The 16,703-nt window shown below is 33.5% G+C and overlaps 1 protein-coding gene across 1 annotated transcript in view; it reads left to right on the top strand.

The window, feature by feature from the left end:
- The window catches only part of LOC117167859, a 33,323-nt gene extending 16,639 nt beyond the window's left edge, over window positions 1-16,684 (top strand). The window contains exons 2-3 of the mRNA XM_033353069.1: window positions 5,216-5,360; window positions 14,032-16,684. Of these exons, the coding sequence (XP_033208960.1) occupies window positions 14,082-16,286 (2,205 nt within the window). The 5' untranslated portion in view covers window positions 5,216-5,360; window positions 14,032-14,081 and the 3' untranslated portion in view covers window positions 16,287-16,684. The remainder of the gene's footprint in view (window positions 1-5,215; window positions 5,361-14,031) is intronic.
- The last annotated feature ends 19 nt before the right edge of the window (window positions 16,685-16,703 follow it).

Here is a 16,703-nt window from a genome sequence, read left to right on the forward strand (position 1 = left end):
TTTTGACCTTAGGGAATCATTTTCAGGAATAAAATTATAAAAATATATCCATTAGTTAGTAAAATACTATGAAGAATCGCCTTTCAAATTATAGTTCAAGTTGAAGAAATAGATATTTCTCTTATCGTTTTTCAGCATATGATTTTTCACTAAACGTAAAGCAGACTGAAATACACTTGAAAAATAAAAATAAGACAGTTCAGATATTCATGCAGTGATTATAGCCTAAAATAGCATGAAAAGAGATGTTTCAAAAAACAAACCAAGAGGACTTTAAATGGTTTTATTTTATTGGATTTAAAAAAATATTAGAAAAATTCGAGTCTTTTTAAAAGATATTTAGGACATTTAGATGTTTGGAAGATATCAATGAATATTTTATACATTTTGGGAAATTTTTTCAATTTTTTTCGATTTTTTCAATTTTTTCAATATTTCTAATACGTTTAAAACAAAAAAAATTCTTAAAAAATATTTTTAACTCACTACATTTTTCTTAAAATTTAAAAAAAGCATTCAGGATGTAAAAAACTTGACTTATATAATCTTCTAGAGTTTCCACAGGAATTTTAAGAAAAATAATTTTATCTCCTTGAAATCTTTGAAAATCTACATTTCTGAAAAATTTAAGTTTAAAATTAGATTTGAATCTCTTCCATTCTTCTAAATATTCCCTGAATTTACTGGATTATTTGCGTTTTTTGAAATCTTTAATCTTATCAAATTGAAACATTTTGCTTTAAAATCTTCTACACTCTTCTTTTAAATTTTAGGAAATCGTGTGATGTGTTTCAAAATCTTTTTGAATTTTTTTTTTCAAGTACATTGATTAAATAAAAATTATAAAAAATTTTCAAACGATTATTAAAAAAATAATTCTTTTTTTTTTATTATCAGACCTTCTAATCTTCTAATCTTTAAGAATTATTCCATTTTTTTCTGATTTTTTTGCAAGTTTTAATTATTTTTTAATAGTTTAAAATTTTCTGAAAATCTCGTAAACTTATTCAAATTTGAAAGCAAATTTTACAAACCAACATAAACATAACAAAAAATGGCACAACAAAATTGCGCAAGAAGGCTTAGTAAGAATTAAATTCCTTTTTTTTTTAATTATATAATATGGCAAAATTACGAAATAATGTTAAAAAATTGTGATCTTTTTTTTTTTAATTTTCTATCAGAATTCATTCCATTCCATTTTTAGTTGAAAAATAATGTTTTAATTGAAAATCCAATTATATGTTTAAAAATTAAACTATTCTGTTGTAAATTCGATTGTGTGTGTGTGTTTTAAAACATTTTTCAGTTAAAAAATCATTTCTCCCATCGAAAGTTAAACTATTTTAAAATTGAAATTTTTTAAAATAACTGTTTTTGTTGATAATTTAACTGTTTTGTTGAAAAATCGATTTTTTTATTGTTGAGAAAACATTTTCTTATACTAAAAATGTAACTGTATCATTTTTAGTTGAACTTTTTTAGTAGGAAATTGACGTTTCTCAGTCAAAAATTCTTCTTTTTTGGTAGACAATTATTCTCCTAGTTTAAAAATTCATCTGCTTAATGTAAAATTCATTTCTTTGGATGAAAATCCATTTCTTATTAAACTTCTTTTATATTGGTATAAAATTCTTAAAAGTTCATCTATTTGTTTTGGAAATTTATCTATTTTGTTAACAAAAATTTTTGTTATTTTGAAATTGATTTCGAAAATTGTGAATTTCTGTTTTTGGTAGAAAGTTATTGGGTTAAAAATTAAATTATTTGTTTGCAAATTTAATTTTTTGCTTGGGAATTTAAACATTTTGTGGAAACTTTGATTTTTTGGAGTTGATTATTATTTTTCAAACTGAAAATTTATCTGTTCAATTTTTCGTTGAAACATTATAATTTTAGTTGAAAATTAATTTCTTTCGTTGAAAATTCTATTTTTTATCTGAAAATTTAACTAGTCCATTTTTGATCAAATACTTATTGTTTTAGTTTAAAATTCTTTTCTATAGATGAAACAATGTTAAAAATGTATTTTTTAAATTAATTTCTTAGGTTGAAAATTTAACTATTTTGTCGAAAATTTGTTTTTTATTTGTGAAAAATCAATTGTTTACTAAAATTATGACTAAGGCGTGCAGAACAAAATTTGGAACATTTTAGACCCAGAAGTCTTTTCTCCTATATCTATTTACATAAAGTCCATTATATTTTCCTCATCGCAATAAGCCTAATGGTTCCAAGGTAACTCGGGATTTCAAAACCTGAATAGATTTGAGGAGCAGCTAGATCGTCATTCGTGAGGTCGGAAGAGCTCGGGTTCCTGCTCGTGCATTTTCGGCTTTACACGAGGCTGGGCTTCGCAGCATTTAACAGAGTCGACTCACCGACACGCTACGTTTGAATGTGTCGCTCCCAGATGGGAGGGTGGTGGGGGCCGAAAAATTCCACGTTCTGGAGACACTGCCGTACAGTTCAGATTTCGCTACCACCTTCATTTGAGTCTTGCGTTTCTGGATTGGTAGCTTTAAAGAAAATCCGCAAGGGCGCGACGTGCCGCCTCTCGCGCAACAGAAATGACGCGTCGAGTGCTTAAGACAGCAGTCCACACGTAACGAAGCATAATTGCCTGGAGCAGAGACTACCCTGACCAACATGGCGGTTCCTTCAGAGCGAAGCTCTTCCATTGCTGCGTTTCAGCTAAAGTTTTTCTTTTTAAATTAGTATTCCACAAATTTTGGGGAATTTTAGTTACATAAATTTATGCATTTTGAAGCGTAGGATATGTTGCGTATTAAATCATGGATAAATTTGAGCACTTTTAAATATTTGTTAATATTCCACGCGGATGTATTATCATATGACCCCTACGAATACCCCTAGTTCCCCATTTGAATTTCCACACGGGTCACCACCAGGAATGTTGTCAATTTACTTTTTCAAAATATGAGGTTACGTCCGAAAAATTAACTTTTACCAAATATTGTACCTACTTTTACAAATCTTGAGAAAATGTATATTTATTTAATATCCACTTTGAAGGTGTCAGATTTACAAGTAGAAAGCGTACATCTACATCTTCAATCTTCATACTAAAGTGCGTCAATACAGAAGTAGATAACAAGTTTCGTTGAGACATTTCGCCTTAAAATGATATTGTAAATAATAGCAAATGCAAAGTTGGAAATGTTACATTGAAGGGTTCAGACATCGGTGCCCAAGCGGAGCTCCTCAAGTTATTTTTACAGAAACGACTATACTACAATAAAAAGGTTGTATTCGCATACCGATTATATTAAATCACCTAAAAATACGTGAAAATAAATATGTTTATCACGTAATTGTTGATCTAATTCGTTTTCACATTCTACACATTAAATATTACTTCTGCTTCTTTTCTTATAAATAAATAACCTCATTTCGAGGTTAGGTTTCTTCTTAACATACTTGATAAATTTACTTATTATAGTCTTTAACACGTAACTCAGGAATATTTTGTTATTTATGATGCCTACGTACTCTTCTTGTGTTCGCTTTGGACTTTTTTCACTTATTTTGTCACCTACAATAAAGGAATATACCTTTCCTGAATTTCAGGTTCGTTCTACCTTGCATGACGTTACAGAACGCTGGCGCTACTATACAGCTCGTGGCCATTTATTCTAGTCGCATTCTACTCCAATACTCCATGTCGCGTTGATCAGTGTCGGCTATGATACTATGTTTCCATCATTCGAGGAGTTTTCGTTTCACAGATTTAAAAATGTGCTGAAGCAAAATCAGTTCCAGTTATCAGCCAATATTTGGATTATTAAACCCATCAAAATAATTAAATTATTACAAAACTTTTTACTTCGCAACGTGAGCGCCCTTTCAATACATTACGAAACGCAATTGTCTGAAAATCTTGGACCGCACCTGCCCCCAATATACCGTTTTTTCCGTTTGTCCTTCTTTTCCTGTATTTTCTTACAATTTCGAACCCAACTTGTATATTTTCTAAAACGAATAACTATTATATAAAAACAGCTGAGTAGTGTCGGTAAGGCGTGTGAAATTCCTGGTTTTTAGTTAGAATATTACCCTTAATTTCAATTAGGATAGTGTATTAACTTAAGGTTACACTAACTTTCAGTATAAATATATATTCTTAATTGAAGAGCGAGTACACCTGAATTTCAGGCCATGCCTCCTTGATGTTTAAATAGTCCCGACCTGAATTTCAGGAATCTAATTCCCTTAATTGAATGTTCAGATGTAATTCTTAATTTCAGATTGCCTATGCTTCTTTTTGTGACACCTTAAAATAAGCCGAATTTTCGACTTGAATTATAAGTACTTTATTTGCTGGGTGGAATCAACCCACTTTATGCCCCGAAATTAATGGGGCGCCATCTACTCTCAAGATTGGCTGCGAAGCCGGGGTTTAGAGGAGACCAAATTTAACATCCACAAATTCTGTCCCCGATCTGACCCAAGTCGGCAATAAGGCAAATATTTGGCAATTTCTGCACGGACCTGTGGCTGCGCAATAGTTTTGTTGGTCCTCTTAGGATACCACGAGATATACGCATGATGTTAACTTTTCATTTTTAAATAAAACCATTTTTAGTCTTTTTGTTTGAATTTTTTTAAACATGGAAAATGATCATTATGCGTATTGTTCCAAGGAGTTCATGGTAGGCCGAAAATTCGGCCCACATTCCTTAAGGGAGCTTCCATAAGGGATGTCACATTTTTTTGGCGAATTTTCGACCCCCTCCCCCAATATCACATTTTGACCATGGGAATCTGTGAAATTGTCACAGACTGTCACAATTCGTCACCTGGTGGGGGGGGGGGGGGTCGCAAAACTTAGCAATTAAAAATATTCCCTGAGTTTCCCCGATAATTAATATTTTATCGTGGACCTACTGATTTCCTCGAAATAAAGGACTTGTTTTAATTTTTCGAATTTTATTTTTTATAAAAGCTAATATGAAAATTTACTGAGTCTTGCAATTTTTTTTTTAATCCCTAACTTTACTTTGATTTTCCATTTAGAAAACAAAATTCCTTAATTTTTTATTTCAGATAGTTTTTGCAAATTTATTTCTTACTGAATTTACTTCATGTATACTTTAATAGTTACAGCAAACATTTTTACTTTTATATATTCCTCGAAGCGCAAAGTGTTGAACATAATTTATAATATATGGCATTACTGTTTTTTTTTTTTCAGATTATACTAGGCACCAATGAATGCAAAGTGTTTTCTTGACTGGCGATTTCTCGTTCCTGATTTTCAATACGGCTGCATTATCGACTAACTTTAATGAAGAGGAGTCATATATGACAGGACGTTTTCTGGAGCGACATCTATTTTGGTAAGATCATAAGCTTATTCTCATTAAAGAATCTGTACATATCCTGGGGTTTTCTGAAAATCAGGCCGTTACTGAAAAGCCTGTAGGCCATTAGCTGATTTGAATCAATTAAATTTGTTTCCTAAATTCAATCAGTGGCTCCATTCCAGCTGTAAAATAGTTATTGTGTACCAATGTATCAATAACAATTACTAACTTATCAGTAAAAACTACTGATTCATAGCTAGAATTTATCCACTAATTGATACTAGTAAATATTTCAAATCTTTTGAATTTAGAGTGAGGGGTATATACATTCGCTTATTTGGTACTTCTTTCGACTGATACTCAATTTTTTCAGGTAAAAATATTTTCAATATAGGCTCCGTCAATCTAAATCAGTGTAATATCAGTTATTGCCAGTGTCATTTCACTGATTGAAAAGGCCGGAAATGAGTCAAGGAAATCAGTGAAAAAACACAATTAGTTCCGTTTTTGCTATTTATGATATGTTTTTGAAAGTCAATTTACGTAAATAATTTTAGTCGCATTACGCTTGCAACGTATATGACGTATGCACGGCATTATTATAAATTAGGCCTCATTAGAGCCCGTCACTTTCGTCTGTCGTTTCACCTTTCGTTTTTCTGTGGTCGCGAAAAAACTATAGGAAAAAAACTGCAGAAAAAAAAGATAGGAAAAAAATTACAGACCTTTCATATCTTTTCTCAGGGATGACATATCATTTCCAGGGTGCACACCCGTTATAACTTATAAGTAAGTAAGTTTTATATGGAACAGACGAAATTTTTTCCGCAGTTACTGCAGCTCATTTACAGCTCAAAACATTACAAATTTATTTCATTAAGAAATGATTTTTTCTACTTAATAAAATAATAATAATATTAATAATAACGATTTACTGTAAAACTTAAGACGCTCTATTTCTTGTGTTACTCTGGTGTTATCGCACTGGTTAGTGAATAAGTCAGAAATAACTCGTTAATTTGTGATATGCCCAACCACTATATCAATCAGTGAATTTTTCCCTGATTCATATTTAGAGAGGAGATTTTCTACCGAGCACAGCGCGATTCAATGGACATTTGTAGCCTTTCCTTCCCGAAAATCTAGTCGATTCTAGACATATTTTTAGACACAAGTTGATTCCTCTAGCTAAAATCTGATACATAGCTACTTGTGATACAAGTGCGCAAAACAGGTGATTGCTTACGAGTGTGAATTTCTTAGCATCAGCTCAAGGTAAAAGCTTGAACCAGTTTAGTATAATTCAGTATTGTCTGACATTCATTTTTGCTTCTTATATACATCTTTCCTAAAATTTGGTCATCATTACACGATTCTTTGACTGAATACCCACCTGTTCAATTAAATTTTTTTCTGTGTACTGCGAATATTTTTCAGAAATCTTTCTTCCAATCACTTTAGGAATCTCAAATTTAAGGTTTTCCTTATATTTTAAGATTAGGAAGAATACCACGTCGCTGATGTTTAAGGTGGCTATATAAAATTTATTTTGAAACTGCAATAGGGCTCTTCATAAAAAAGTTTCTTCATATATTTTAGTATGAATATTTTTTCCCCAAATTACTTGTCCAACTTAGGTTTCACATATTTATATAGTTGTACGGGCAGAATTTTTGCATCGCGGATGTTTTTGGTGGAATTTCAAATATGGCGAAAAACGACACTTCTTAATTTCAAAGTGTTGTGAACTTGACCGTATGAGAAATTGTTCGGGATTGCCTGGAGTTAAATGGAGGTTTTCCGGATTAAAATGTGGACAATTATACTTAACGGATGGAATCAAATTGCTTTCAGTTTTCGCCCATTCAACGGAGTTAAAGCGTGTTCAATTATTTAATCATTTAAATAAGTCATCATGAGATGATATAGGATTGTAGTGAGATGCAAACAGTCAAGGTTCATAAGAATCAAAATGTTAATGGCAGAAAACCACGTTTATTTTCATTGATAATGCAGTTAATTTTACTGTAAGAATAGTTGACAGCAGGTGACGACGATTCGTACCCCAAGTCCGAGGGAAACAATACATTGTGTAATGGTACCATTCACACAACCTAGACTGACTTTTGTCTCAGGAAAATGGTACCCTGAAATTGGCGTTAGATCCACCCTTTGTTTTTTTCTGTTTTCTCATCGGGTGCTCCGCCATCAAACACTAGGGTAGCAATCAAGTTATCAGTTCGCCGAATACCGGCATTAAATGACATTGACCCTTTTCAATACTCAGTATCGTGAAAGGCCGAATTAAATGTGGCAGGAACTATTGAACTTTAGACATTTTGGTTGTACAGCCCCTAAATTCCTATTTGGATGAACTTATACTAGCCCGAAGAAGGCACAGGCTCGATATTTATATACGCGCGCCAGCATCATCGATCCTCAGCAATTGACAGATATTGTTAAATGCATATTTTTTGAATTTCTTCTTGTACTATCGACAAATCAAAACATAAATTATAGGGCATCTACGAAATTACGAAAATATCATGTGCGCATACAGCATCGCTTGCAAACATTTAGCGCATCTATTGGAATGTGTCTACTATATACGTCCTCGATTAGAACTTCCAATTGAAAGAGTGCCTAGAACGCGAAACTTTGTTGAATGTTATATGTATACTTACATCTGGCATTTACTTGCTGGAACCCCGTGCCTCGCCTACACTGCACTGCACTCTATCGATATTAATTTAGTACAGTACACAGTCCGGACTTGGAGAAGGATTTGCGCAACCAACACTTATACCAATGTCCCAATGTCTCTCTAGCATACCGTCAAATAAAATATAGTGTACGATTTATATTTTTAGTACAATATGCGAAATAAATAATCAAACATATTTTATGCGAGCGGTTCACAACTCTGCAGGTCAGGTGTACAGTATTGTAATGAAATCTGCTCAAATATCTGAAGACCAGAGAATACACTTGATTAATTTCAAGTCACTTGAATTCTCCTGAAATATCTATAGGAATTTGAATTTGCATCAAGTCACATAAATTAACATACCAAATCACTTGAATTCTTCTCAAGTTGGTGAATTCTACATAAATCTCTGAAGTCACTTGGAGTAACTCGAATTCATTTCCGTTTACAAAAATTCGCATCGAGTCTCTTGAATTCTCTTAAAACATCCAGAAACCAGTTCATAACATATAGAGTGAGTAGTAGGGTGGGCCGGAAAAAAATTGAAAATAAAAAATAGCCTGGCACTGAAAAGTTTTATTTCAAATCCTATATAACCTCCGTAAAATTTTTATTTTTCGGAGTAGGGGAGCGTAGGGTATGGTGAGAATTACAAATAACAGCCGTATTTTTTTATTTCAATATTATTTTTTTACATATAATAGCTTTTTGTGTTTAGAAAAATATTAGTTGGTGCAACTTCTATTTTAAAATACGCTTTAGAAGAGTACTTATAAAAAAAAATTTTTTTTGCGGTAATCAATGAAAATGTCTTTGGCAGAAATCAAGCACTTACAGCATATTTTGAAATAATTAAAGCATGGAAATGTTAGGTTTTAATAAGTGAAGTAATTTATCAAACTTCTGCTATCATGATTTGCTTCTATAAACGTTTTAAATATAATAAAATTAATGAAATCCTGCACCGTCACATGTCAGGCATTATGTCGCACCTCGTCGAGCCCATGTATTTACGTAGGGAGTAAGAGGTTATAACTGCGTTTGCCACATACTTCACTTTGATTATTACGAAAAAATTTTATTAATTTTGAAAATGTCTGAAGTAATTTTTTTCGTCACATTACACTTTCCAAAATTATTATATTATTTAATTTTTATTGTACAATGTTTAGATTGTTTAAAAAGACGACAGTAATATGACGGTCACTATACCCCAGGGTATGGGGTACGCTGGGTGAACTGTTACATCCACTGATTAATTAAAGTAAAATAATGACGTTATTAAAAATATTTTTGGAGTTATAGCATATGCTCTATCATAATGTAAGCTTCACCTTAAAAAATAGACACATGAAAATCACATTTCATTCGTAATTTATGGGGAATTTAATTCAAAGCGGAGCATTATATCCCATATTCCCCTATTGAAAGTTTTAATTCAATATATTATTATTATTATTATTATTATTATTATTATTATCAAAATATTTTTTTCTATCCTCGAGGTTCCGCGGAGGAAAAAAGATATTTTTTAAAAATTCGTAATGCTCATCATTATATTTCATTATTCTCAGTTTCTGTAGCACAAAATCTCATTTTTATAAAGCTTCAAAAACTAAAATTATAAGGATCGCGTGGGGAAGCGTGTGTGTAGTAGGTGATTCTCTTGTAGACTATTGTTACCCTAGCTTCGCGCGGGAGGCAAACTTCACTCACCTCAAACCGCACATACTTCGCACACTCGTGCGGCAAACTTCACATATGTTATGGGACTGAATAGGAAAAGGTTAAAAAAATTAGTGATTTTTTTTCTCGCAAAAAAAAACGATGTAGGAACATTTTAAAATAGTTTTCGGATTTTTTTATGAAACGATCTTGAAATACTACCACTATGCTTGACTAAAAAAAATCATCGACTTACCTAGTACAACATACTTAATTGCCAAGACGATCGGAAAGATAATTCATAGTTTGAGAAATAAATGATTTTGAGCATTCCACGTATGGTTTGTTGGGCACTGATCAAAAATTATGCATTTCCTGTTTAGAATCATTTACATGTGCATTTTCTTTACGGATTTTTAGGTTTTTTTTAGATATTCTCAGAATGAATTTTTTAAGGTTTTCAAACTCTTAGATTTTTTTTATTTATTCTTTGTTAAACAGTATATGATAGTACATTAACAAGGGCGGTAATTACCGGAAGGAAAAACCTACTTTTGTCCTGTGTTGCATGTAGCATTTTATTCCACTCTCGACCGTGGCCACCTTGTGGCCCTGGAAAGCGAATCCGACGCATTTTTTTCTAGCTTTGTTCACGCCTCGAAAATTGATCGACTAATTTTTACTTTCGCTCCGCATATTTCTCTTTCGCCTTGCAAATTTTACTCCTGCCCCGCTAATTTTATTTTCGTCCCGATAGTTTTGCTTTCACCCTGTTAATTTTACTTTCGCCCCGCAAATGCGCTTTGCGGGAAATATGTGCTACTTTCGCCCCTATTTTTAAGGGAAAAAGTTTCCATTGCGGTCGAGTGTGGGATAAAATATATTTAAATAAATTGAGCAGTATATCAGTTTGTTGTAGAGAAAAATGATTCTTGCTCGAAACCACCATGTTATGAGCGTATAAAGTCTATAATGTTTATAAAAGACATTGACACTTTCGGTTTTTCACGTTTTGCCCTGAAAAAATTCTGTTTTAAAAAAATGTACTGTTTTTTTACTTTTAATTTCGATACACAAGAACCCAGGTGGAAATGTCGGTAGTGTGCCGGAGTTCACCAACGGCGTAGTGCTGGCCCTGTACTGCTCACCAGTAGAGACAGCCGTTGGTTCGCCCAGTACTGGCAGAACGTTGGTTGCACGACCAGGGCGGCACTATTCCAGTAGTACAAAATAGACTTAAAACAAAACACGTCTCCAAATGTTGTCAGGGTGTTTTGAAATGTCGAAAAATTGACTATACAATTAAGGTGAAAACATTTCTTTCTATTACTTTTTTTAAGGAAAATATTCCAAGTTCCACCTCCATGAAAAATTTTTAATGTTCAGAAAAAATTAGATTGGATGTATGTCTTAATCGTTGTAGAATAGTCTAAAACGCCTAAAAAGCAAAACGTTACACGAAGGTTTAAAGAAAATTGTTATAAAAAAAAAAATTGTTGCGCAACGTGGTCAAATTTCTAAGTTCCGTCGATATAAATTTTAAATTCTCATTTACTTTTATTATCAGAACTTTTAAAATGGTCTAAAACGCAAAAAAATAAAATATTACACGAAGAAAAATTGTAGTTGATTTAAATTATTAATTTAATAATTATTTTATTGATATTCTTGTTAGAAATTCGTGTATTTTACATTTGAATAATATCGTGCAATAATAAATAATTAGAAAAAGAGAGCTCAAAATTTAGTACTTTAACTTTTCTGAACTGTACTTTATGAGGACGGCTTTTTCAGCAAGTTTTAACTAGTCGGTTTAGCGCCGTGGTTAGCATTCACGACTGCTAAGCGATAGATTTAAATATATAGATGTAGGTTCGAAACCCCGTAGCATTAGAAATATCATTTGTAATTTAATGTGTAAAAGTGTAATATATGTATTCATTCTAAGCATTGCCATTAGCATGTATTGACAAAATACTCGCAGTCAATTATTATTTATTTTTTAAATACCTTTTTTGTTATACCCTTAGATTATAGAAACAGTGGGTGTTAAAATTAAGCAAAAATTTTGAAAATTATATTTTTTTAATTATAAATAATATTCGGACGATATGCAGTCATATGATGATAAATGGATGGTCTGTAAAGCAATTAAATTATGTTTTATTATTTTTTAAATTAACTCCGGCATTTTCCTACTCCAGCGGTTTGCCAGTACTGTCCCAGTACTGGCAGTCAGTGCTGCGCCAGTGCTGGCACGCCAGTATCGCCAAGAATTACAAGCCAATACTGGCGCAGTACTGGCCCAGTACAGCCAGTCAGTACTGGAACTCCGGCATTGTAATTTATTATTAGAATGGTATAAGTAACGAAAAATGGTCATGATTTGCGTATTTATAAACAACTAATAAAGTTATAAGCAATTTTTTGACCTATTAAGATTCATGGATAGACCAATTGAAATAGTAGAAAAGTTAATGTTGGAATGAGTACCTTTCTTTTAAAAAAGTTTTAAAAAAGCGTATACACTATCCGTGCCGGTAAGGAAATTGTCGGTACCGTTAAAAAATACCGATAATGATCATTTTTAATCGGGTTTTTAAAAAGCATACCCAATATTCTCTCGGGCACATTAGGGTGACGTCTTGTGATTTAAGAGTTATTTTGTCAGTTTTTGGGTTTGGTTGCTTTATATTACGATTAATGACTCGTCAAAGAAGAATGATGCTCTAACTGTGTACTTGTTTATAATAAAATTTAAAATAAAAACAATTTCATGTAAATTTTCAAGTGTCTTAACAAAGAGGTCTGAAAATACACTTTTAGTTGATTGCGTGAAAGAGAGCGGATTCATTAAAAAATAGTCATACTTCACATATATTTATAAAAATTGTTGAAATAACTACAAACTTACGTCAAATGAGTAAGGATAAACCCAAGAAGTGATAAGAACAATTTATGCCAGAACAATGTTTATTTTATTAAGCTGACCGTTGCGAAACCCCAGAAAAAGACTTTTATTCATTAATTTGTTTGTACTATTACACTTTTTTAACATTCTCACAAAATGAAAATTGTTGCCAGATAGTTTTTGCACTAATTTAACATCTTTTTTCGTCAAATGGGAAAATTTTGGGCGAAAAATTGAATTGGCCACAAATGCTTTTTTGCCCCACTGTGCTCTATGCCCGATAAACCATACATACTATGCTCAAAATCAGTAATTTTCGAAACTCTGAATTATCCTTTCGATTATTTTGGTAATTAAATACGTTATATCATGTAAGTTAAAGATCTTTTTGTTTAAATATTATGTACTTTTTCAAAAAAATTACAGAAGCAAATCAGAAAAAATTGAAAAAAAATTTGTTGAATAGGTTTTTTTCTTTGAATCCATAATTTTTGTCCAGCATGGCCACAACTTGCCCCTTAATACATTTTTTGGGCATCTAAATCAGTCCAGCCGTTTCTTTGTCAAATAATATTTCACATTTTTCCATAAAATACCCATAACTCCTGCTGAAAACTTGTTAAGACATAATCACGCCCCTGCTGTGCCTTTTTACGCATGTTATAAGGGACTCAAATTAGAACATTACAGCATGAGGCTGATTTTAATTTCCAGCACTAGTTTTTTTAGCCCACCCTAGGGAGCAGTCAGATAAATAGAAATTTTCGGAAATCTTTTATAATCTCCAGAAGTCGCTGAAGTCATCCGATCGGTTGGGTTGTAAACAACGTTTTCTATGTTTAATTCTTTCATGTAATGGTATGCATATTTCCAGTATATAGCTTTGGATTTGCCTGAGATCGCGAGCAGTTGAGTTCTTTTATAATTTTAAATGGTCGCAGACAAAACAATGTGCAGTTTAATATATAGTATAATATGCAGTATAATACAGACAAATAAATATACAGTGAAACTCTGAGACTGGGCCCATTTTGAGGCCTATTTTGAGGGACATTACCCAGATAGAGTGCCGTTTCCTTGAAAACGCTTTTGTTCAAGTCTCGGAAGGACTATATCAGGAGGGCCTATCTCTAGGGTTTACTGTAGTTGAAACACATATACCCATTTCAAGTTCGTGAGACGTGGCCATAAGTATGATTTACCGCGGTTCTACTGGGAGCCGGTGTCATTTTTAGATGACGGTTGCCCCCAGTAGGACCATGTGGTGCTTGTTTAACCTTTTTTTTATTGTGTGTGTGTGTGTGTGTGTGTGTGTGATCTTAAAAAAAGTTTTAAAAATCACCGTAGTCCCACTGGCAGGTACTGCTATCTATGAAAATCACGTAAAATTTACATAATATATATTTTTTCTATGTTTGCAGGTCTTCGAGATAATCTTGTTGTGCAGCAACTATAAATCTCAAAAAGAGAAATGGATTTGACCGAGGCTTTTGCTCCTGGAGGAGGCAATGAGGATCTTGAAAAGACAGACTTTTTTGATTTTGTTGTTTCACCACCTCAATCGCAGCACTGTGCCTCTGCGGACGGAATTTCTGATGAAGAAAGTCTTTTACATCGAACCACCACCACCACCACCAGCAGCAGCTGTAGAACCATGGATTTCTTGCACGATCGTCAACTAAACATAGGAGAGGATCATGATCAGCGTGACCTTCATGGTACATCGTTCATCAAAGAAACCAACAACAATACTTTGACAGCTTTACCACCTGTTTCCACTATTACTAGTTCCTTGAGTCACCACCACCACCACCACCACCACCATCATCATCATCAGATTAGAAATCACGACTGTGGCAACATTCAAAATGACCAAATCTCGATGGATCAATCAGATTGTGATTATTGGAGTACTGCTGCAGTGGATGATGACAACAAAGAATCAGCATGTAATATACTTCTTGAAGATTTGAATAAATATTGCTGGTCTGCTCATACAAATAATCACCATCAGTCGCTTTCTGGACAAACCACCGATACCATAGACGTCAATCCTGTCAGTGACTCTGTTTTAATAAGACCTTGCAGTGCAAATAATGATAGACAAAATACGGACGGCGCTATTTATACCCTTACTGTACTAAACAATGAAACAGATTCCATGGATGCTTTAGATTGTTGCAAAAGTCCTGTTCCAACAGTTTCTGATTCATGGTCATTAAGACCAAACCTCGATCTCGATGCAATTCTCAACTTAGAACCAGAATCGGTACCGGAACGACAACAACAGCAAGATCACGATAGAACTGGATTGGATGGCTCTATAAATTCAGAACGGTTTCACACGATTTCGGCTACACCGTCTCAGTATTCTGCCGAGGATAGTGGATTTGTAGAAAGCAAAGATATGTGCGGTGGTGGTGGTGTAACGGGTGGTCGATCACAGTCCAACGGTTTAGGTGACAATAATAATGACTGGAAGTTGTCTGATCAAAATCACTTAAATGAAGTACAGCAGCAGGTAGCAGCTTCTGCCGCAAACGTATCAAGTGTAGATTCTGCTGAAAGCTTGCTCAGAAGTGCTTTACAAGGAAAATTGTACACAGGTTCTGCACAAGTGGTTTCATCCTCATCTCAAGCTAATTCTACAATGTCATTGACCGCTACCAATAATGCCAATAATGCATTGCAAATCATTGCAGATCATCACCAACAGGAACAACATCATCAACAGGAATCACAACAATCGGAAGATGAGATGATAAATACTTGTACGGATGAGGATCTTATATTGTCGCAACTGGATGCACCAACTTACAGACCGGGAGACTATGAAAAATTAAAAAGTATTGCGAATGAGGTTGTTGAATCATACTGCAGTTTGGAACCTGTTTGTAATGTCTCCGCTACAACAACAGTGATGTATACGTTAGATCCAAGCAGCGGTAGTCTAGGTACCATCACTTTACCTGCTGACTTGGGACAAGTTGGTACAGTAACCGTGGTAACAGCTAGTAGTCTTGCTCAACAAGAAATGCTTCAACAAGCTGTTACCCAGACAGAAATTGATCAGCAGCAACAAGTGACGTCAAATCAGATAGCGAATACGAGAATCGTTTCAGGCGGTGGTGGTGGTGGTGGTGGTGGTGGTGTTAGTGGAAATTCAACAACGAAATCTGGAAAGAAATATTGCAGGCGTAAAAACAATAATACCAGTAGCCCAAGTGGAACCAACAGCAATGTCTCTTCACTCTTAAGTAGCAGTAGTGGTAATAGTGCTAGTAGCAACACTAGTTCAAGTCAGCAACAATCTACAGGATCTGGTGGTTCACCCAGTAGTGTTCAACGGAAGGAAAGATCTCTTCATTATTGCAGTATCTGTAGTAAAGGTTTTAAAGATAAGTATAGCGTTAATGTACACATTAGGACACACACAGGAGAGAAACCTTTTGCTTGTTCACTGTGTGGTAAGAGCTTTCGACAAAAGGCTCATTTAGCCAAACATTACCAAACACATGTTGCGCAAAAGCCAAATGTTGCCAATTCCAATAATTCGAATACGATTGGTAATAGTAGCAATACGAATAGTAACAGCTCGTCTACGGATATGTCGACGGGGCGAACACCGCCACAACTTGTACCCACTGTTGCCACCACTTGTAATCCGTCCAACTAGTTTTTATTTTGTTTTTGTTTTTCCTAGGAAGCCTTGGCCGAGCAATTGTTGTTGATACAGAATCGTAACAGGTCATTAAATGATCGAATTAAGAAATTTGCCTATAATAGATTTTTGTATTTTTTATAATATAATTATACTGCGATTATAAATATATTTATGCTGTTGGAGCTCTTTGAGGACAAAGTAAAGTGAAATATTTTTAAGTTTCTTTTTTTACAATTTCTCTACAATAAATTGTATAGACAATTTATATGTCCGGTGTATATGTCCAAAAATCGTATTAGTACTGAGCGAAACAATTTTTCGTCTAATAGATAGTAGCTATCTTTTGTTCAATTTCAACTTTTCAAACCATCAACACTAATATGAATAGAGCAAGGCTGCATTCAGAAAAAATGTCCGGGGGGGGGGGGG

This window comes from Belonocnema kinseyi, chromosome 2, assembly GCF_010883055.1.
Source record: "Belonocnema kinseyi isolate 2016_QV_RU_SX_M_011 chromosome 2, B_treatae_v1, whole genome shotgun sequence".
In the NCBI taxonomy this organism is placed as follows: Eukaryota; Metazoa; Arthropoda; class Insecta; order Hymenoptera; family Cynipidae; genus Belonocnema; species Belonocnema kinseyi.